This window comes from Merops nubicus, unplaced genomic scaffold (assembly GCF_000691845.1).
Source record: "Merops nubicus isolate BGI_N331 unplaced genomic scaffold, ASM69184v1 scaffold32588, whole genome shotgun sequence".
NCBI classification, from domain to species: domain Eukaryota; kingdom Metazoa; phylum Chordata; class Aves; order Coraciiformes; family Meropidae; genus Merops; species Merops nubicus.
Window position 1 is genome coordinate 1,826 of NW_008626905.1, and position 23,495 is coordinate 25,320.

At 38.7% G+C, this 23,495-nt stretch overlaps 1 protein-coding gene across 1 annotated transcript in view; it reads left to right on the forward strand.

Moving 5' to 3' along the window:
* The first annotated feature begins 829 nt into the window (after positions 1 to 829).
* EXOC3 (exocyst complex component 3) overlaps positions 830 to 23,495 on the forward strand; it is a 23,739-nt gene continuing 1,073 nt past the window's right edge. Inside the window, exons 1-10 of the mRNA XM_008946160.1 lie at positions 830 to 1,014; positions 4,909 to 5,128; positions 7,122 to 7,803; positions 10,875 to 10,992; positions 13,536 to 13,661; positions 15,158 to 15,258; positions 15,735 to 15,845; positions 17,147 to 17,297; positions 19,318 to 19,440; positions 22,294 to 22,455. Of these exons, the coding sequence (XP_008944408.1) occupies positions 871 to 1,014; positions 4,909 to 5,128; positions 7,122 to 7,803; positions 10,875 to 10,992; positions 13,536 to 13,661; positions 15,158 to 15,258; positions 15,735 to 15,845; positions 17,147 to 17,297; positions 19,318 to 19,440; positions 22,294 to 22,455 (1,938 nt within the window). The 5' untranslated portion in view covers positions 830 to 870. The remainder of the gene's footprint in view (positions 1,015 to 4,908; positions 5,129 to 7,121; positions 7,804 to 10,874; positions 10,993 to 13,535; positions 13,662 to 15,157; positions 15,259 to 15,734; positions 15,846 to 17,146; positions 17,298 to 19,317; positions 19,441 to 22,293; positions 22,456 to 23,495) is intronic.

Here is a 23,495-nt window from a genome sequence, read left to right on the forward strand (position 1 = left end):
TGCTTTCTGTTAGTAGCTAGTGAAACTTGAGAGAAAGGTCTGGTTTGATGGCCAGCAAATTTTACCTTGTCCCCATGCTGGTTTGGATGCATGTTTTGACTTCAGTAAAAATTCTGTTGGAGACCTGGGTCTGATATCCTTGATTAATTTTTTCCTTGCATACCTACAGCTCTGATGGACTGGTACTGTGAGAACAACTGAAAACAAGAGTAGGAAATAAATCATCCATCAGAGGTCTAAACGGAAGCACTTTATCATTAAGTCTGTGGGTTTAGACCTTGCACAGTTAATGTTTCTCTCCAGTTTTGGTAGTAAATTTGACCTGTTGCTGAGGGTGACTGGTTCTCTCAGCTCCACCAGGTTCTAATTCAGGAAGAGTTAGGATTTTTGCTTACACCTACTACAGAAGTCCTTTATCCTTGTCCCCTCCCATTTCACTAGGCAAACCGACCCCTCAATTAGATAGAATCTGTTTTTTTTAAATTAAGTTTTGCTGTTCTTTTGTTGTTCTTGCTGGGTAGGTTTGGGTTTTGGTTTTGTGTTTTGTTGTTGTTTTTTTTTTTTTTTATTTGATAGAAACTTGCAGAGAGCAAGGTAAATGCAAAAACAGTAACCACAAAACATTTCAGATAAACTAATGAAACAGAGTTAAGTGACTTTAAATGTGACTCTTTTAGAATTCTGACTCCTACCCTTTATAATGTCATCTAGTGATGCTTCTGTCAAGTTGTGCTGTTTTTATTGCCAAAGTTAGTTCTCCAGGTGTTTGTTTTGAAATGACAGCCATCAAATGAAAAACAAAAATTAAACCTGTTATTTTCCTTTTCAGTCCTGTAAAATGCTGCAGGCGTGTTGAGGCCCCGGGCAGGGATGGAGGAGACGGACAGGGAGGCGGTGGCGACGGCAGTGCAGCGGGTGGCGGGAATGCTGCAGCGCCCCGACCAGCTGGACAAGGTGGAGCAGTATCGCCGCAGGGAGGCGCGCAAGAAGGCGTCCGTGGAGGCTCGACTCAAGGTGCAAAGTCTGATCACCTAAGTGTCCGTGCGGCAGCCTGAGTGTAGCTTCTCTTTCTTAGCTGCTGGGTTTTGATTCTACATTTTCATCCAGATAGTTTTAAACCCTGGACCTTAATTTTTACTCTGTGTCCAAAACAGAAACTTTGTATCCTGAAAGTAACACAAACTAATGCTGGAGCTCTACCTGAAATTTCGTTCCAAGTATTTTAAGGGCTCTTATGTCCTGTAACTTGTGCAGTTTATCTACAGACCACTACTGTTACGCTGTGTGACTGACTGTTGCATGGGTTTATGGAAGACAGCTAAAATCTATCATGTTCTTGTCTCTTGTGGAAGCATACCCCATGACTTTCTCCCTCCTTCACATGTGTACGTGCAAGTGCACACACACAGGCTTAGCCTGACATATCAGTAAGGTCATTCTGTGCTTGGTGTCTGTATGTTACTGAATTGAGTTCTCTTCCTTCACTGGTACTCGCTAGCCAGCAGCCATTTTAGACCACTATATTAAGTAATTGGAGCAGAGCCTTAAAGTGTTTTGAGAGATATTTTTGGCTTTACCAGATTAAAATGGCTGGAAAACACTGTATCAAATATTACACTTCAGAGTAAGTTAATCTTGCAACTATTCGATAGCTCCTTCTTTTTGGGAGACTGCATGATGTAGAACACAGCCTGTCTTCCTTCACAGTGAAAAAAATCTGTTAGCAAATTATATGTTAATTTTTGTGTGTAGCACAGAAACAGAAATTTTCATTATGACTTGGACTGGGGTTTTCAGATTTGAGGCAGGAAGCATGTAGTGGAGTCTGTTAATAATGGATCAGCTGTTTAGTTACTGTGATCTATTTATCATATGTGAGCACAGTTATTTTCCTGCTGGCTGTTCCTATGGACAGTGATAACTAGATGTAACTTTGTAAGTTTTGTAAATGCATAAAGCCACTCTATAGCTATTTTCCTTATGTTACCTTAAGTCATCTCTAGATGGTCAGAAACACCTGTTCCAAAAAGAAACACAGTACCCCTTGATCCATTCAAGGGTGTGTTCCTGAAATAGATGATGGTTAGTGACACAATAGAGAGCAAAGGAGTATCTCCCTCAAGAATTACTGTAATGGATGGGAGCACTGAGAGATGTAAGAAATACTCCTGCTCTATAGGTAAACTGTGAGTATGCATGGTGTGGAAGATGGAGAGGCAGGATCACCAACTGGAGGAGTTGTTGACTTTTCAGGTTGGATAACTGTTGAAAAACCTCAACTGCTTCATTTGTATAAAGGAAAATGTGGTAAACCTTCTAGCACAAACAGTGCTGGTGCTTCTTTGTGACTCAATATGCTTTCACCTTTGTCTTAATTTTCTTCAGATGAATCAAGATAATCAAATTGATCAAAGGTGAAGAGCAGAAAACCAGGGTAATAGTTGTCACCTATGGGGATGAATCAGCAGAGTTCTGAAATGGCGTTGTGCCTAAAAAAAATCCCAGCTTCTCCTCCAGTTGCTTATCCTACTCTCCATTCTATAAACTGTCCAAAATACTTAGTTGTGTCCGTTTCTTGCATCCTTCTCTGCATGTGTTCCTGTGTTATGTACATTTTTTCGGGAAAAACTGCTTTGAAATGTGAAGCAGATGAGTTTGACACGTGTGAGACCGATGGCAGTTAGTGAACCAGTGTTTTTAAGATTTGGTAGCAGAACTCTGGAATGATGAATGGATAAGCACTAGCTACTATGTAACCTAGTACTGCTGGGCTCTGCAGTCCAAAATATAGGTGAAGAGCTGCCTAGTTTCTGTTCCAGTGCCCAAAGAGCTAGGAGCATCGACAGCCATCTTCATTTGCACACTTATTCATTCAATGGGAGAACTTGGATTTTAGTTTTCTCTCAGCCTGAAGTAACAATATGTATGTATTCTAGGAAAGTTCCTAGGTCGTGTTTTCCTGAGTATAAACATTCTTGAATCCTCTACCTCTTGATTCATAGCTGCTCTGCAATCATGAATTTGATCTGTGGGGCTCTAGGGCAAGCAGGCAGCCAGGATCCTGGTTCTGTGGCTTCATGTTGAGGGCAGTCATTTGAAAAGAGATAAAAATTAAGTTGTGAGACCTTCCTAGGATGGCTTGGTTTTGTTTTCCTTCTTTAATACAGTCATGGTCAGTCCAAGCTAAGATAAATATGCATTCTGGGAAGCAAAGTCCACAGTGCTAGGACATGCCTTGCTCCCTGCTTCTCCTCTCCTGGCTCCAGCTGGCTGTTGGAAGACAAACTGAACATGGGTGGATGTCTGGTTTTTGAATTTTCCTTGGCTGTTTGTCAGTGACCAAGATTAGTAATTGTTTCTGTTTAATCAAATTTCTGCAAAATTTAAATAGACAAAAATTTGAATATGCAATACTTGGAAGGTCTGCCTCAGAAGAAATTGAAATATCAAATCAAATGTATTGAACGTTTGATTTACATGTGATTTTTAAAATGCTTTATGGTCCACTTCAGAACATTGTGTTTGAGTATCATATTGAAAGTTGGAGTATCCTAATTACCTCAGTTCCTGTAAGGGACGAATTTGTTAATGCTGCAGTTCTGTACCTAGATATTGTATAAAATTGCCTCGCTGCTGTATAATTGTACTGAGTCTGACAGGAAAGTGCATTTTTATCAATAAAATCAGCATGTCATAGTTTGAAAGTACATAAATAGTGGTAGTTTAAGAATCGCTGGACTTCCCCAGTACATGTAAAACACAATAAATGTTGTTCATAGTTACCAGGATTTCCTCTTTGGCTTCTACTACAAGACAAAAAGTTCCATGGCTGACCACGTTTTTTTACCTTAAAAGTATGGGGAGAAAAATAGCTCTTTGAGGTTAGCAGAATCATTAATGCCTTATTTCTTTACTGGTTACTCTATGTCCTTGAGATATACAACTGAGTTTTCACTGTCTTGCCTTATCTTTTGAAGTCTCTTATTTCCAGTTTAATTTCCTACTCATCTGATTTAATTTCAGTCACATCTTTTTAAAAACACATATCTATAAAAAGCCCTGCTGGGGATGTGATCTGATTTCTTTCACTCAGACATGCACTGTGATGCATTTTCTGTAATGTGTCTGGACTGTCAGAGGAGATTCAGGACTAACAGCCTATTTGAAGAATCTTGTCACCTGTCACAAGAGATCCTATATCAATAACCCCTCTGTATGCCAAAATAATCTAGTAGTTGAATTGTTGGTTTGGGTGATGTATCAGAGTGTTGAAAATTTATTCAGTTTGGGGTTTTGGTGGGGTTTTCTTGTTCTTTTCGTTTTGACTGAATTCCTTTTGGTTTTGGTTGTTTGGGGTTTTCTTTAAGCTTTCAAGTACATGACAGGACAGAAGGATTGTTTTTAAGAACATTTCAGAATTATGGCATTTTTCTAGAATATTTTCAGTTGCCAATCAAAATCTGTAATCACTTCAGTAAAATATCTGTGAATCTGTACAGAATATACACTCTGTTGTGAAGCATCTGCATTGGCTTTCTTCTGATACCTTACTTTGAAATGAATTCATGAAGGAGACACAGAGAAATCTCACTCTGCCTTCCCATGATTGTAGTTTAACATAGATTTATAAAAATTAAGATCTAACTGCCTAAGCTCCTGTGCTAGGTTTGTGGCTGAACCAATTGTATCTAAGTCCTTTAAAACTAGATACAGCTTCAGAGCTTCTAAAAAAGAATATGTGCACACACAGAGTAAGTTAGACATTTTAGTAAGCTATAATATTACTTTTTCAGTTTGTTTTTTTTTCATCTCTGAAAAGATATGGAAATGAAAATTCTTGAGAAATGTTGAAAATGTGGAAGTTACAATGATTAATACAAGTTATTTCTTTCTATTTTTGTATTTAAGGCAGCGATCCAGTCACAGTTAGATGGAGTACGAACGGGTTTAAGTCAACTGCACAATGCACTGAATGATGTGAAGGACATTCAGCAGTCTTTGATAGATGTCAATAAGGACTGGAGGCAGAGTATCAACACTATAGAAAACCTCAAGGATGTTAAGGATGCTGTTGTGCAACACAGCCAACTGGCAGCTGCTGTAGAAAATCTCAAGAACATCTTTTCAGGTAATCTAATGTTCTTTGTGTAATCCATCATACACTGAAAGCACTTTAAAATGGTACTAACAGCTGTAAGGCTGTCAATTAATGTCAAGAACTTTAAACCTCACTGGGAATGAAAAATTAAGGAAGAATCACACATGTTCATGGAGGTAGCTGGTAACCACCTTATAGCAAGTCTAAATTGTCCTGCAGTAACTTCTTTTCTGGCCTATCTCATTAACAGACACAAGTCACAAAAAAGCTTCCTGCTTGCAGTCAGTAGCCAGAGTAACATGTTTAGTATGAAAGACTGAAATATGTAAGTGGGATGTAGAGAAAGAAAATTTGCAAAGATCTGGGGTATTGCCAGTGAGTTGGGCACCTACAGGAAGACTGTTGAGTAAAAATAGTCCTAAATGATTTTAGGAAGCACTTTTTTTTTTTCTTTTTTCTTTTTTTTTTTTTTGTAAACCAAGGCAATATGTGCAATGGCAAGATCTCCAGACAGATTGCCTGGCAGTCTCTCACACAACCCTTAGGAGACCCAGGGATTTCTATCAGTGTTACAAGCATGAGTATGAACTACCTGCAGTTCAGTTCCAGCTGTGCACAGACCTGGTTCCAGAGTCTTGCAGCACAGACACAGAAACCAACTCATGCATAAAGAAATTATGCATGAGACACTTCCTCCTTGCACCTCTGCCTTACTGCAAAGGTTTGCAAAGTTAAATAAGATTAATGGGATATAGTGGATACTGTAAAGATAAAATGAGATTACCTTTGTCCTTCTGTGCAGCCTTTTTGGTGGACATTCCATCCCATCTTGAATCAGGGTGAATTTTTTGCCAGGACTTTTCTGTTTATAAGTAATTCTGAGAATTTTACCCCTATAATGCAAGGTAAAACCATCATGCCTCTTTGATTTTATTTGAATAATCTTTTCTATCCTCCTCTCTCCTGACAGTAATACACAAAACGTACCTGTAATGAAAAATTGTTTCGTAGTGTACCTGGTTGATTTCTGTAAGAGTGTATCTAACTGCTAGAAACCAAACTGGGGTATGGTGTGCAACTTAAAGAGTGCTATTTACATGCAATACTGTCTAGCAATAAAAGACAACAGCACAGTTCTGTATGTTCCAATGCTTAGTTATTTTGGGATTGTTTTCTTTTACAATGGTGAATGAATTGAGGCAATAAGCCTTTTCTAGTGTTCTGAGAGAGTTTTAGTATGAAGCATCTTCCCTGGGATTGTTAAACAGTATAGTTGATAGCTTCACCTTGAGAAAACAAATGTTTTGTAAACCAAGTGGTTTTCACTGTGATTAATGATTGTGTTCGACTGTCTCTTCAAACCTTTTGGGGGCTGCCTGTTCTATCACAAGATGCCTTTTTTGCAGTGCCAGTCTTTTGGCTGAGATTTTTCAGTTCTTTCCCCCACAGGATCCTGATCCTCTTATATAATATTTCTCAAAGACTGAAAAATAATAAAGAAAAAAATCTTCTAAATAGTTTAGCAGCATAGGTAATTATTCCTGTTCTTCCTTTGTGCCTTAGGCAGGCAAAAACTGTTCCTTCAAGAAGGAGGTAAAATTCAGTATTTGTTGTGTATATGCAGCCTCAGGTTCAACAGGGTAAGTCACTTTTAGTCAGGCATGTTAAAAACCTTTTGTATAACATGTAAGAAAATTAGTACTGCCATTTGTTTCATAGTAAACTGTGGATTTTTTTTTTTTAAGGGGGGAGAGGGAGAGAAAGGAAATAACATTTCTGCTGCAACTATGCTCTTTGTTTGGCCACTGATCAAAATGGACCATTATAGTTAATAATGTATAAGGATATATAGCATTTACTAACCAATTTTGCATACTTCAAAACAAATTCCCTTCATTCAGAAGAACTACTCCAGCTGTTCTCCAGCTTGTTTCCTGTTGCTTTTATTGCCTTGTATTTGTTCTTTATGGTTTGATTGCCTTGCTTTATGCTTTTTGTTTGTCCTTCTTTGCCTTTCTTTCAGTTCCAGAGATAGTCAGGGAGACCCAAGATCTGATTGAGCGAGGGGAACTTCTGCAAGCTCATCGCAAGCTGATGGATTTAGAGTGTTCTCGTGATAACCTGATGTATGAGCAGTACCGCATGGACAGCAAGAACACACATGACATGAACCTCATCCATACATACTTTGGGGATATGCAGAAACTTTCTGAGGAGCTGGCAAAGCAACTTTGGATGGTGGTCCAAAGATCTCTTGTTACAGTGCGCCGAGATCCAACCTTGCTTGTTTCTGTTGTTCGGATAATCGAGAGGGAGGAGAAAATTGACAGGCGCATGTTAGACCGGAAGAAGCAAACTGGGTTCATACCTCCTGGCAGGCCAAAGAAGTGGAAAGAAAAAATGTTCAACATTTTGGAAAGAACGGTGAGCACGCGAATTGAAGGCACTCAAGCAGATACTAGAGAGTCTGACAAGATGTGGCTTGTGCGCCACCTCGAAATCATCCGCAAATACGTGGTCGATGACCTCCTGGTGGCCAAAACCCTGCTGGAGCAGTGCTTTCCTCCACACTATGACATTTTCAACAGACTGCTCAACATGTACCATCAGGCTTTGTCCACCCGCATGCAAGAGCTTGCTGCAGAGGATCTGGAGGCAAATGAGATTGTGAGCCTTCTGACTTGGGTTTTAAACACATACAAGAGGTAAGGGTGCTGCATCATTTCTGTTGGCAGCAGTTGAGAGTAAGCGTGCAAAACAGTTTGTGTGCTAATATTTGAGTGTCTGTTACCATACAGTATAAAACAAAAGAGGGATAATAGTAAAGAACTTGCTTGTTTAATATTTGTTACACATTTTGCTTTCTGGAAATTTCTTAAAACTTATTTGCATTTTCTGATACATGATTTTCAGTTCCTTTGTAAGCTTAAAAGTTTGAGTGCAGTTAAAGACCTGCTTGGAAGCTACAGTCACCTTGTGTTTGTGTGCCAGTTTGGTGAAACACTGCAAACAGCACAAGAGACTGAAAGCTTATGGGTGTGAAACAAAATGTTTGGTTTTGGCCACAGCCCCAGATTTGTATGATGATTAACTATTGTTCTTTTTCATAGGCGTTGGGACTGTTTCAGTGTTGCTTCAGTACTGTTAAATGGAAAGAATGTAGTAACTTCCTTCAGGTTTTCTGTCAGAACTGTGTGGTGATTTGTTTATTTAGAAAGAATTCTGCTTACAGGTTGTCTCTTGTGATAAACTCTTTTGAGTTGTGGGATTTGTTAGAATAATTTAAGCATTATGACTTTTTTTATATATATATCTCCTTCAGGTAGAAACAGCTTAAGTGGCAACTTTAGTTTTTGCCGTCATGTAGTTACTATAGCAACTGATTTGTTTGGGAAAAAGTAAGGCTAGCCCTTCTGTGGCCCATGACTGTGCTCCTGTTCTCAATAGCTGGCACTGACCTAGAGTCTACACTGTGTGCACTTCTGCTGACTTCGGTTGTTCAGTCTCAGTAATTCAACAAGTTGGATGCTTGACAGGTTTAAAATATAATACCATAAAGCAAATAGGTAGGAGATGATACTGTTCTGTAGAATTTTTATAACCAGCTTTAGGGTTCATTGTGTTCTGAACTCTGTGAAGTTCTCCTGCTTTTCTTCCCTGCATCCCTGGAACAATTTGGAGCACCCACAAGGGCACACATACTTAATGCCTGTGCAGGGTGTGTGAGAGAGCAGTAGGAAGGGAAGCACTGAAGTTTTTTCCATGTAGTGAATTGATAAGAAAACTTCCATTTACAGTATTTTGAAGATGGGAGTTTTAAAACAATTGTATTCTTCAACAGAGGGTGTCTTGAAAGCTGGTTTTAGAACTGTATTCAGCTCCTAGCTGAGAAAGAAAGTGATGCTCCAGGTGGAATAATAGCCTTTAATATTTGAGTGGGATGCAGTTTTAGTGTGCTACATGATTTTGGGTTAATATTTAAGTCAATGAGAGCTTTGGAAACATGCTGCTATTACTAAATCTGTACCTTTTCAGATAATACATTTCTGGTTGAAATTTCAACTTGATTATAAACTGCTTTAGTTGAAGGGAACTGGCTCTTCCCTACAGTTAGAAGCCTCCTGACACTTCTGAGAGACGTCTATCACTTTCCTTCCCGCAGACACTTGGCTTTTGGCAGTCAGGGAAGAGAACTTGTGTATAGGAAGAATTTCTCTCTTTGGGGTTAGAGGTAGAAGTCTGTAATCTTTGTTTTGGAGTTTCAGTTGATAAGCTTTGATGCCTCGATGGCCATGTGAAGTAGGGATAATGGTGTTATAATGAGGCTAGAAATAGTTTCTGATATGGCCCAGTGCCATGAACAGCTTCTCACACTTGCCCTGATAAGCCTAGAGCAGGTCCTGCTATCCTGTGTATTCTTTATGTTAACAGCAACAGAATGGAATTCAGTTTTTTTTAATAGCTTGAGTCACTTAGAAGATCTACAGTCTCTTTTCCTACAGGCTTGGGAAGATGCTACAAATACAGAGTTCAGTTAAACAGAAGCTTTTATGGTTTCAAACACAAGAATTTTGTTGAAGTAGTTAGCTGTAGTATGGCTTTTTTTGTACTCTCAGATACTTTTGTGATGTGAAAGCACCACTGTGCTGGCTCACCAAAAGTACTTGGAACTTTAACTTGCAGAAATACACAAACTAAACACTTGTTTAGGAAATATTTCTTAATTTGCTATTTGTTTCATAGTTGCAACTGCAAACATAGAATTTGTGGCTTCCTTCTGAGAAGCACACTAGAAATGGAATGTGAAACAATATGTGTTATTGTGATTGAATATATTTCTATCAGCTATGAATAAACCACTCTCCAAATAGTGTGGTTTTGAGTTATTGATTTTTGGAGCATTAAATATTAAGAGTTCTTGATATCTTGTGCTTTGGCATAGCTTTGTTTCTTTTGTTTTAGTTACACAAGCAACTCATTATGTAATCTTATATAATATAGATTAACAATACCACTGTATTTTATATAATATTTGTCAGATTATTTTTAAGGGTTGTTTTTGTTCATAATCCTATAAAATCAAGAATTTTCCTTTGCAAGCAAGTATAGCTAATGGTACTGTTATAATACAGTGCCCATGGAGTGCACTTTTGGTGTGGTATGCAAGATGCTCCCTCATCTGACATGAGGTGTATTCTCTGCCAACATAGGTAGCACTAGTACATTTTCTTTTAGTATATTTTAGTTTTGATATGGGTGTGATACAAGTACCAAAGCTCTCTGGATAACCTCTGAGTCTCCCATACTTTTCACAGTTTTCCCATTCTGAAATTCAGAATGTGTAAGTTGTCTGTCATCACCTTGGAAATTTAAAAGACATATAAAAATGTCCCCTATGAAGAACCCACAGCTTGAACCAGTTGGCTTTAATTCACTCTTAAGCAATTGTTAGTTCTACTACCAGAACTATTACTAGTTCTCCTAGGTTAGAAACACATGAATAGGTTGAATATTTAAAATGTCTGCAATGCGTTGTTTTAGTATATGATGGGCTGTAGCTTTTACATCCTCTTCTTTGTTTTACATAGTTTTACTTCCATTCCTTGTAGATTCACTTATAGTTTCAGTTACTATTAAGAACTTTTTGAAATATATTGATACTGTGAAATTGCCCCTTGCAGTGGGGATGCAAAAAAAGCTGTATAGTTTTTAACTTTTTACCTCATTTTTCTTTACTGATCTGCAATGTCTTGTTTTTATTTTTTTTTTAACTCAGTACAGAGATGATGGGAAACTTGGAACTGTCTCCCGAAGTTGATGTAAATTCTCTGAATCCTCTGATTTCACAAAACGTGGTAGACCAGCTTCTCAGCAAGTATATGTCAACACTTACTGTGAGTATTCATAATGCAAAGGCACCTTCTGATGAGTTCATACTTCCTCCATCAGAGGAAACTAATGTGGCAGATGTGAACTTGATGTTGTTACTTTGATGAATTTTCATATACTGTGCATAGGTTTGCTTATAAAGCTACAATCAGATGATATTTAGAGATGTAAATCATGATATTTCAAAGAATACTTAGGCTTTACAGACTGTATTAACCATATTTTATTAGAAAGGAAGGAATTCCAGTGTTCATGTCTAAATTCAGAGTGCTAATAGGTATTACTATACTTAAGTCACTGAATGCAGCTTAGTCCCTATAGTAACCACATCAACATTTGATACAGATGTGATCTTTTCAGGGTGATCAGGTTGTTCTTGTTTGCCAGTTTGATTCTTTTTCCTTTCTTACTTGTCCACTACACAAGCATAGATTCCTTTTGTGGATCCCATTTCAAGTGCATCTTGAATATAAAGACTGCTGCTTAGTTATCCTAAGAGTCACTGGAAGTTGCTCGATACATGGCAAAGGAATCACTGGGGGATTGTCAGGTTTTTAAATGTATGTTTCTTTAAAGATCCACTGTTGATTGCTTCTGAGACTGGATATTGAGATAGCTTGAACTTTGGACTTGCTGCTTCTTACATTGTTCTGTTGAATTCCTACTCCTACTAAGTTTAAGAGCTCTGCCAAGCAGAAGAGGGAATTTTTTTTTTTCTTCTTTGGATGTGTCAGCTACTAAAATATGTCCAGCAACAGCAACGACTTGGACTTGATACTCATCACAGTAATATGAACCAATCTTGTTATGTCTCAAGGAAGTTGCCAGTAGAGGCTCTGCTTCACATTAGCTTTACTAGGGCTTTATGCAAGTTTCTTCTTCTGTACTTACAGTTAGGACAAAAAATAATTGGTTTCTTTTCTCAAGCTGCTTTTGGCTTGACTCAGGAAATGCCTTTGAATTGATTCTCTCCCATCGTAAGATGAAAAAATATACCTATATTGGTTTTTCAGAAATGTTTTTCCCCACTTAGTGAGAAATATAGGTAGACCATGGTTGTATTTATATTCTATAAATAAATAAAGCAAAGCTGCTATTCTGTTAAACACAGAGTGGTTTGCTTTTGCTGGTTTTTTGGTTTTGGCTGCATCTTCTTTTCAAGGCAGAAAATACTGAAACTACCTATTTGTTTCACAGGATTCAACCTGATCTAATCTTATATGTATCCCCACTTAGACTTCTACTTTATTTCTTTTGATGTTGTGTTTAAAACTGTTTATAAACAAGATATAACTATGTTTGGATAAATGAAAGTGTTCCTAATTGCAATCATCAGCTTAAATACTGATGTTTAAGTCAATAAAAGTGTCTCATTTTCATAAGAAGTAGACTGCTAATAGGTCTTAACAGATAATCTAATAGGGGGTTTATAGTCAAAAGGAGAAGAAAATAACAGGTGGTCTGTGTCTGGTCAACAGTCTTTCTTGTGCAGGAAGACTGTAGAACTTTCAGTTTCTTTTTGTTATCCTATCTGCTGATTGAAGTTTTCTAAGATACTGATTAGTACATTAAAAAATCTAAACATTTTTTAAAAGAAATACATGTACTTATTTCAGACTGTTTTTCCCCTTTTGCTACATGTGTGCTGGTCACGTTTACTTTTGCATGGTAGGGCACACTAGCACACCTGTTATACACTGAAAAGAACTATGAACCTTTGTATTAGTAGGAGTTTTAACTCAATGTGAGCAAAGGAGAAAAGAGGCAGAAACCTTTGGCTTTTTAAAAACAGAGGGATATTTTTTCTAGACGGACAGAAATCAAAGAATCCAATTGCATATCTAGGAAACATGCTGGTCTTCCTACTCTTGTCAGTGTGTCTGTGGTATCTGTGTCATGGAAGCGACCAGACAACTGGCTCACTCCACTTCTGAAAACAGTTGTTCCTAATGTCTGCTCTGTAACGTGCTTATTGGATGGGAGGAGAGCCAACTATTGTACCTCCATCACTGTTTTCTGCAGCACTTAAGTTCCAAGAAATGCAACTCATTTAATCTAATCCTGGGGTTTTGTCCCCAGTGGTAGCAAGCATCAGTTTCCTAAAATGTTGGGAAAAGCAACTACTACATGCAGATACTTGCTGATTTGCCTACATTAAGTATTTCCTTTTTTCAGCTGTTGAAAATTCAGTTTGAAACCTAAAGCCTGAGGCTTAATAAATGCTCCCAAAGTTAGTAAACATGTTGATACTGATAAACTCCTTGCTCTTTGTGCTAGGAGCAGTCCTCTTCCAAAATGCGCCTAACCTTGATTCAAACTACATGGCTAGTTTACCACTACTAACCTTTGTCTTTGTCAGGGCACATTTTAATTTGCCTATGTCACCTATATCTGGTAGGGTTGATAAGAAGAGTGGTCAGCATTATCTGCTCCTATGCCACTCTTTGTTATGGAAATAGCTGCTCTTCCAAATATATCCCAAGTGGGGACTTTTGTTGTTAAACTAAAAAAAAAATCTCTTCTTTTTTGGTTGCTTCATTTAATGTAGTCCAACATCATCGGATGGCTACGAAAAGCACTGGAGACAGATAAAAAAGACTGGATAAAAGAAACTGAACCAGAAGCAGATCAAGATGGGTACTATCAGACTACACTCCCAGCTATTGTTTTTCAGGTATATAAGAACTTGGTTATTCTAGAAAATTTACAGCAGCAGTACATGGATTTGGGGAATGGAGGGATGGAAGGGGGAGACCAAAATGCTTGGAGTGCCATTGTTTCTGTGCTTATTGAGGTTTGCGGGCTTTTTTTTTCCTGTACAGTTGTTAGTTGGAGGGGTTGTTTCTTTTGAGGTTTTTATTTGCTTTTTTCACTTTAATAATCAAAGACTTAGTTACTTCTTATCTACATATAAAAATATATTTTGCCCAGAGTATTTAGTTGATGGGGTTTTTTTTTTTAGTTAACTGCTATTACTTTGGTCTGTTCATGTAAATTTGTAATGTAAGCCTAACAGATGAGATGTTTGTAAGTTATTAGAATGCTGTTTGTTAATATGGTGCTAAGGTAGTTAGGCATGCATTTGTCCCAATAAATTATTCTTTAACACTGGAAAGAAAAGCTCTTTTGAAGTTTAAAAATGTTGTTGTTTAAACACTATTTCAGTTAACATTAATGCCTGTCCAAATTATTAAATGGCCTCAAAACAGAAAAGATAAGGCTTTTTCTAAAAGCTTTAAAAATTTTTTTTAAAAAGCCACTAAAAACCCTAACCTGCACCACCCTGTTGTTGGTAGTGGAAATGGAAAAGTTTTTTGTGATCTTTACCAACCAGGAAAATGCCACTTTATTATGCTCATTTTCTAATTTTTCTTTACAAATATTCTTAGGTTCCTTCAATGACAGATATATCATCTCTTGGTCCAGCATTTGTTTCCCACTTTATTTTTTTTTCCTGTCTTATATCAAGATTTTTGCTACATTGTTCCACATTTGCATTAGCACCAAGGTTGACTTCATGTAATCCTTTTCAGAGTGTGTGGTGTCAAAGAAACTGGTGCCTGGCTGGCTCTTGTGTTGTTCTGGCAAAGGCTACAGTGTTGAGGGTCATGTAATGGTGAAAATTCCAAAACCGCAGCATAAAACCAGCTTGTGTCCCCACCTGGCTTTGTATCCTTCCTTCCCAGTGTCTCTCCTCTCAAACACAGTTCCCTGTTAGATCCCCCCTTGGTCTTGTGCTTCTGAAGTTTAGAGGTCCCTTCTACTTCACTAATGTGAATGTAATACTTTCATGTATGGGGAAAGCCAAATAATTTGAGTTATCAGGTTGGCTGTTACTAGCTGCAGGACCTGACTGAAGAACTTCGACCTGTTGTAAAACCAAATTCCTATTGAATTTGCTTTTAGGTGGAGAAGGAATGCAGCTGTCTTCAGTATCAGGAGAAAACTGCAGCATATGTTGATAGTTGTCAATAATTTCTTAAATACACTTATGGGAATGGTGATTTTTTTGTTGTTATTGTTTATTCAGCAGCAATTGTCTGTGCTTGTTTAAAAAAAAAAAAGTCAGTAGAGCTGGTGTAAGTGAGAGGTGAGATGGCAGATAGGAGTTCTGACTTTGGCTACCACTGATAAAGGCCTCTCTCTATAACTACACTATTTTCAACCTAGATGTTTGAGCAGAATCTTCAGGTGGCTGCTCAGATAAATGAAGATTTGAAAACAAAGGTACTCCTTCTATGTCTTCAACAAATGAATTCATTTCTAACCAGGTAACATAAATATTAAAATATAAGTGCTTCATCCTGCCTTAGCCTCTCTTTAGTCCTACAATTCCAATACTTGTTCGTCTTATGGATGGTCCTATATTTCCTTTGTCTTTCTCCTATCACATCCATACCAGCTAAGCTTTTCTTCCCTTCCCTTTTCTTTCTTTCTTTCTTCCTCCCTTCCCCACTTTCATCACAGAAATTCTGTGCTGATGAGTGGCACTTTCAGTTCCTCTCTGCATATGGCTCTAACTGTTGGAGTCAGTTCTGCTTTCTGTTATATCTCAAATTTGTATCTCTTTCTCATACGGAAGACAGAAAGCACCTCCTTGACTGGATTCTGCTCAAAATATCAACAAGCCCTTTATAAAATACTTCTAAATAACTGACAGGTCTTTATGGAGCATTTGGTCCTACAGGTGTACTTAAGTTCTTACAGACTTCTGTCTGCTTAATGCCATTTCTTGTATACGTTTCAGGTACAAAGATGAAGCACAGTTGTATAAAGAAGAACATCTTAAAAATCGTCAGTATCCTCAATGCTATGTTCAGTACATGATTGCAGTCATCAACAACTGTCAAACCTTTAAGTAAGTGTGTATGTTCTTGCAGTGTTGTGAGAAAAATAAGTACTTGCACTTCATTTGTAGTATTATCTGTTCCCAGGGCCTTGCCTTCTTTTGTATACAAAGAGGGTTTCAGTTATGATAGGTTACCTGACTGAACAAAGACAACAGGTTTCAATATATTGCTGTTTTAAGAGGCAGATGTTGTGATTGCTGTTGCCTCTGGCTAGCCAGGCCATTGCCCCTCACTGGTGAAAATCCACTTGTTATTCCAAGAATTTTGCCGGACAAATTTATCTTTGTCGTGGTTTAACCCCGGCCAGGAGCTAAGTACCAGACAGCTGCTTGCTCACTTCCCCCAGCCCCCCAGCAGGACTTGGGGAAGGGGGAAGAGAATCACAGGGGTAAAAGTGAGAAAACTCATGGACTGAGATAAGAACAGCTTAATAATTGAACTAAAATAATAGTAATAAATGGTAATGAAAGGGAAAATAACAAAAAAAAGAGAGGCAATTAAACCCAAGAAGACAAGCGGTGAAAGACAGTTGCTCACCACTAACCAGCCAGTCCCTGAGCAGCAGCCTCTGACCCTGGCCAACTTTCCCCTCAGCTTTATACATTGACCGTGACGTCATATGGTCTGGAACACCCCTTTGGTCAGCGGGGGTCACCTGTCCTGTCCATGTCCCCTCCCAGCTTCTTGCGCACTTCCAGCCTACTGGCTGCTGGGTTGGTGTGAGGAGGAGGAGGAAAGGCCTCGATTCTGTAAGTTCTGCTCAGCAGCAACTAAAGCATCCCTGAATTATCAACACTCCTTCCAGCACAAATCCAAACATAGCCCATACTAGCTACTATGAAGAAAATTAATTCTACCCCAGGAGAAACCAGCACAACCTTCAACTTTCAGAAGTCGAAAGTTGTCTGGGGCCTGACATCTCTTACCCTTCGAGCAGTGTGATCAAGGTGAACTGAACCGGAGAAAAGCAGAGGTAGCGCTTGTTCTGTTAAGGATATTAAAGCAGAGAAAGAAATTCACCTTGCCTTCAGTGTTCAGCAACCCAACTGCATGTTCATCTATATCTGCTGCCATTCTCAAGACTGCAAATCAGCAGTAATTTGTTACCAGCATACAAGTAGTCTAGGTTGCACACTCTGAAGTCATGCTGGAGAGTAGATTAAGGCTTCCAAAGCCAGCAGCAGGAGTTACTTCCTCTTGCAAGAGTAAAACTGTCTAGTACATCTCTTTCTGTGTATGCATTCCAAAAATTTAGTAGCAATGCAATTGTGCATCATTGGATGATGACAAGCATTGTTATTTGTCACAGAGAATCTATAATCAGTCTGAAAAGAAAATACTTGAAAATGGAAATGGAAGACACTTTGTCAAGCAGTCAGACAAACATGGATGCAACTTTAGACATCATTGCCAAAGAAGGATGCTCTAGCCTGCTAGATGAAGTCTTCATGGACTTAGAGGTTAGAATTTTTTTCCTAAAAAACCCCAGTAGTAGTATTTTATAAGGAAAAAATAATTGAGGAATTAAGTTATGAATCCTTTGTTTGCTAAACATATGTCATATGTGATGTGTTAGCAAAACACCAGTAAATGTCAGTATTGTTATTCACTGGTATCATTTGGAGGCTGAAAGGTTGTTTAATTATATTTCCCAGGATTACTTCAGGCAGGTGCTTTGCATATAGCAAATATTTTCTAGCAGTGTTAACTTAGTCTTATACTTAGATAGTTATAAGAATTATTTGAGAAACTACTGCTGATCTTATCTTTGCACAAGTGCAGAACACCTACAATTAATATAGTTAATTGACTCTAAAGGTGGGCACTTTCTGACTGATAAATGTCCTTGTTTAAGAATTCTAGCTTCTTGTATAGAATCCCTCAGGGAAAAAAAAAATTTTTTATTACTAAAAGAAATTTGGAGCATGGAGAGGGAGGCTGGAAGGTTAGACACATGGCAGGGACAAAGAAAGATGCTCTAGGACTTGTTAGATTTGTAATAATATTTCGAACTAAGGTAAATACCTTGAATGACTCACATTAGAAATGACATGGGAGCAGGTGTTACTTTAAACTTGGAGCTCTTAAGCAAAACCTTTCTTTCTCATTAACCATGCTTATTGGTTATGAGAAGATGACTCCATCCACTCTAATCTAGCCAGTCAGACAGCTGAACATGAGCCCAGTGTGCCCAGGTAGCCAAGAAGGCAAACAGCATCCTGGCGTGTGTCAAAAATAGTGTGGCCAGCAGAAGCAGGGAAGTGATTGTGCCCCTGGACTCAGCACTGGTGAGGCCACAGTTTGAGCACTGGGTTAAGGTTTGGGCACCACAGGATAAGAAGCACATTGAGGTGCTAGAGCAGGTCCAGAGAAGGGCAGTGAAGCTGGCGAAGGGTCTGGGGAGCATGGCTTATGAGGAGTAGCTGAGGAAACTGGGATTTAGTCTGGAGAAGAGGAGGCTGAGGGGAGACCTTCTTGCTCTCAACAACTCCCTGAAAGGAGGCTGGAGTGAGGTGGGTGTTGGTCTCTCTTCCCAAGTAACAAGCAATAGGATGAGAGGAAATGGGCTGAAGCTGCACCAAGGGAGGTTGTGATTGGATATTAGGAAGAATTTCTTTTCTGGAAGAGTGGTGAGGCATTGGACCAGGCTGCCCAGGAAGGTGGTGGAGTCACTATCCTTGGAGGCATTAAAAAAATGAGTAGACCTGGTACTTTAGGACATGGTTTAGTGGTCATGGTAGTGTTGGGTTGATGGTTAGACTTGATGATATTAGAGGTCTTTTACAACCTTAATGATTCTGTGACTGTAATGACCATTCTTTGAAATTCATTAACCTCAAGCTTCATGTCACTATTATAATTTATAAAATACTCTGCTCAAATATATAAAGAGTTTTTCTTCTGGGTAGAACAAAGGAAGATGGATATGTGGATGTAGAGAATACTGGGGTTATGCACTGTACACCTCTGGGAAAGGAGTAGAGCATACAGGCCTCCAAGCTTGGTGTAGACATAGGAAGCTTGTGGGGCCATTGAAGAGGAACAACTGAGGAGCCAGTAGCAGTTCAAGAAATTAAGCATGAAGCTGAATTATCACAACAGCTTAAAAATACTTCATGTTTAAAATTGGAATCATTGGCTCTGACGCCCATTTTGTTCTCGGACCTTAATTTTCTTATTTAGCACAGACATTTAAATAGAGAATGTAATAAAGGATTTTAGAGAACTCCTAGGAGACAAATGCTGGGGCTGGTGCAGCTGGTTTCTGCATGCACTCGTTGTGCATGGCAGGGTAACACTCTGTGGCAGCTCTCATTCTGACAACTGATTACATCATTTTCCTACCCTAACTGCTTATTCTTTTTGCAGGAGTGTAGTTTAGAAATGTATGCTGCTTAAGGTTGTTTCCTATTTTTATGTAACTGCACTGATAAGATGAAAGTGTCAAAAATTTGTTCTGATTGTTTGTTACCTTCTTAGCCACATCTCAATGAGCTGATGACAAGGAAGTGGTTGATGGGATCTAATGCAGTGGGGACTATCTGTGTCACTGTAGAGGATTATTTCAATGACTTTGCAAAGATAAAAAAGCCTTATAAAAAGGTAGGTGCAAAATGTTCTATGATACTTTACTAATGTGCTTTGAATATCCTGTCGGTTTGGAATTTCTGAACACTGAGTGACATTTAGAATTGGAATACAGAAATTGGAATTGATTCATCACTGAAAATGAAAAAATCTGAATCCGATACTTTTCCCTCATCCTTTTTGTTCACTGCCATATAGTATTGGCAAAGAGATCAGAGTTGCAGAGAAGATATTGGTGTGCTCCTAGATTGTATTCTTACCACTTTGTACTTTTCTGCATCTACTCAGAAGTTTGTAGTCCGATAACATTTGCTCTTCTGAAGCTAGTTTTGGTGACCTGTAATTACTTTTTTAAATAAACGACCATTCTGTAACTCCTAGTTTTATGTACAATGAGACACAGTTAAATTGGTGTCATAAGGTTCATGAAAAGCAAAACTCATGTTTAAAGTGGTTACAGCAGCATCATGTGCTACATTAGGCCAGGCGGGTTGTCTGTCAGTCTTGTGTTGGTTTTTTACCTGTGGTCTGTCAAAGGATATCTGGATTTCTCTGTTATCCTTTAAATTTTAGTGTTATTGTACTTGGTTTTATCATTTATTAAAGTAAGTTTCGTGTAGTTAAAATAGTATGTCTTAAATGATTCCCTGAGAATGAGCAAATATTTGCACCTAGCAAGATCAGGATATAGGTGAGGTCTCTGAACAAACCCTTACTAAGCAGAGGTGCTTAAAAGACAGTCTCAAAATCATACGCTTGTTCTTACCTTAACTCTTAAAGAGATAGAAGGGTGTGGGGGAATTCTTTATCTCTAGTATAGTAAGCAACCCAGGATGAATCAGCACAGGGCTATGGGCCAAAGGTTCTTAACTGCTAGCAAGATGTATCCAAGAAATAAAGCCAGTATTGTAGTACGCTAATTGCTAGCTTAGAGTAGAAACCGATGTCATACGAAAACATAGATACTAGAGAGGAGGGGTAGAAAACTCAGACTTGTACCTAATTAACAATAGCCTAAGATGGAACTGCTTGGAACTGCATATAAACTGGGCTATTTGGGCAAATAAATGGAGAACAACCATTAATTGTATGCATGTGAGTCATTACTCGGGTCAAGCTGCTGTTACCCGTGTTCCCTACAGACGGGGACTGCTCTGATGTCCTCTTAAACTTCAGAATTTGCAGATTGTAGAGGCCTTATTACGGAAGTGGCTTTTTCAGTCCAGAAAAAGTACACCAAAGAAGTCAGGTCGGTCCCAGAATTAGTCTGTATCCATGGAACAGCTTTTGTTTCCACATTCGGCTGTCACTGTGAGGTAATGGTGCTTGGCATGAGTTTCTTTAAGTGTTAATACCAATCTCTCCAATCACATGTGTTCCATCATGTAGCATTTATGCCACCTTATGGGCAAGAAGATGACTAACACTTTTTTTGACATTCATCATACCTGCTGTTCCACTGGATGGGATGTACTTTAGTTTCCTGGTTTGAGGTGGGCTTTTTTCTTGTTTTGAAGTATTCTTGGTTAATCCTTTTCTGAAAATCCAGATTTTAAAAGCCACGTGAACAGAGCACCTGCAAAAAGACCTTGTCTAGTGGGAGGATGCTGTTCTGGAGCAGGGGGGATCTGGATCTTACAGAGGTTCTGCTTTGTCATTTTCCACATGTGTGAAGCAGCTGCCCTGCCATCACAGTGATGGCTCTTCTGAGTGTTACTTTTCTGAGCTGCAGTAGAGCTGTTCTTCCTCAGTTACTTTTAGTGGGATGGGACATACATGTCAGTCTCCCACAGTCTAGTCTGTGCAGGTAATTTTCCTTTGTGTTAACTGGCATCAATTCCACCAGTGCAAGAGAAGCCATCCCTGAACAACCAGTAAACTCTGGTATTTCTGCACAGTGTTGAGAGCATGACCTGAAATCTTATTTTCTGTGTCCTGGATAGGTCTGTGACTTCAATACTTTCAATACTTTGCAGTCTGTTGTTTTCTCTTTTTTTTTTTTTTAACTTTTCTCTTTCCTGAAACCTTTTGACTAAAGGTTCAAAATTTTGGCTAAAGAACATGTTGGTTGAAACTGAAGCCTGACATATAGTAATGAAATACGATAAAAAGTTTGACTACCTGTTAGGCAGCCTTTTTCTTAATTGTAACTTCGCCACCATGCTTAGGGGGGGAAAAAAAGAACTGAGGACTTGTGGGATTTAAGGACTCTCCGTTTATTAGAGTTGAAAAAACATGTAAATGTTTTGGGGGTTTTTGTTTTTGTTCTTTATTTCCAAACCTCAGTGTTACTTTTGCACCAGTGCTTCACTTAGTCATCAGTAGCTGTGCACTATAAAAAGTCAAGTGCAGAACAGCAAGTGAGTGAAGGAAGATCTGGGAAAGTGACTGCTGCTGGCTGCTTACCAGACTTGACCTAGAGCACAGCAATGTAGGCAAGATTTGCAATGCTTTATGTAACATACCGGAGTTCTCCAGCAGAAGCCTCTGGTGACTGGTCATTCCTTGACCAGATATGAAGAGCAAGGTCAAGCCCAGGTCTAAAGATCATGCAAATTATTTCATGTTTGTTCTTCTGTCTTTAGTGCTCCTCAAAAATAATTCAGATGTCATTAGAGAAATAGCTTGGGTTTGTTGTTTCTCATAATAGGCACATCCTTTTCATTAGGGAAGGACAGATTTTCATTTCTGTTAGCACTGTGCTAACAGAAATCTAGAGCCACAGAAACTGTGTAGTATTAGCAAAAACTGTGTACTGGTGATTAAGTGCAAATACACATTCAAAACCTAATAATTGTTCAAAGACTTAAAAAAAAGCTGTTTGCAAGCATCACTAGCACAATCCACCACCTTTTTCTTTTCTTACAGACAATGACTATGGAAGCCCACCGGAGAGTGGTGGTGGAATACATCAGAGCAATCATGTTAAAACGTATATCTTTCAAGAACGCAGAAGAGAGAAAAGAGGGTGCAGAAAAAATGATCAAAGAGGCAGAACAGTTCAGGTTTCTGTTTAAGAAGCTTGCAGCTGTAAGTGTTTGCTTTGGGTAATGATGTTAACCTGGTAATTTAGAATAAACCACATGTGCTTACTGCTTGGAGAAAATGGCTAGAGTTACATCTCCATGTCTCCAAAATGTTGGGCGGCTTGTGGATGAATATCGAGGATGCCAGCCGAGGGCACAGACAGATTTTCACAGCACACACAGGCCTGCTGCTAGTGTTCCTGAGCGCCAGTTTCTTCTGCTTTGTGTTCATACAGCTCTCTGCAGTGGAATAGCTGAATGGCCTCACAGAGATAGGCACCTTGAATTCATAGTAGTAAGTGAAAGAGAAAAGCAGTTGTTTGTTTGTTTAAATAAATAAATATAAAATAACCGGGCTTTGCTTTTCCTGCCTGGAAGAAAAGGTGATAGATACTTGCATCAAACAAAAATTGTATTTAAAAAAAAAAAAAAGTGCAAGATAGGCCCAAAATTAATACTAAACCTTATTTAACTGCATAAGGAGCAGGAGTCTGCCAGAAAGCTCCTAGGGCAAACAGATTACAAAATGCAAAAAGGATGCAGGGAAAGATAAAGCCTGAAAAACTGGCAGGGGTAAGGAAGGGGTGGCATTTATCTCTGCTCACTGGAAGATGTTTGGGCAACTCCTGCATTAGAGTCCTTCATTTTGTGGGATTCTGGGTAAGATCTATTTCAGATTGAGGCATTGATGGAAGAGGTAATCAAACAAATGAAATGAACAACTGCAGACTGGCAGGACCAGATACCTGGAACTCAGAGCACTAAAACAGCGCAGAGATTAAACAGGTATTACCGTTCAGATGATCAGTTGTTGAAAGCTGCTTTGGTGGCCAGATGACTAGAAGTAAACTAATGCAGGACCAGTTTAAGTAATGCTTCAGAGGAGATCTGGCTTTCACATCAGTTACTCCTAATGCTTATGCTGGCACCTCAGCAGAAGTTGAAAGGCTGGAATGAGTCACCGTGTGTGTGAATACAACACGCTGTAAGACATTTTTGTTACTGATGTTCTGCAGGTAGGTCTCTGGAGGAAGAACAGGGACA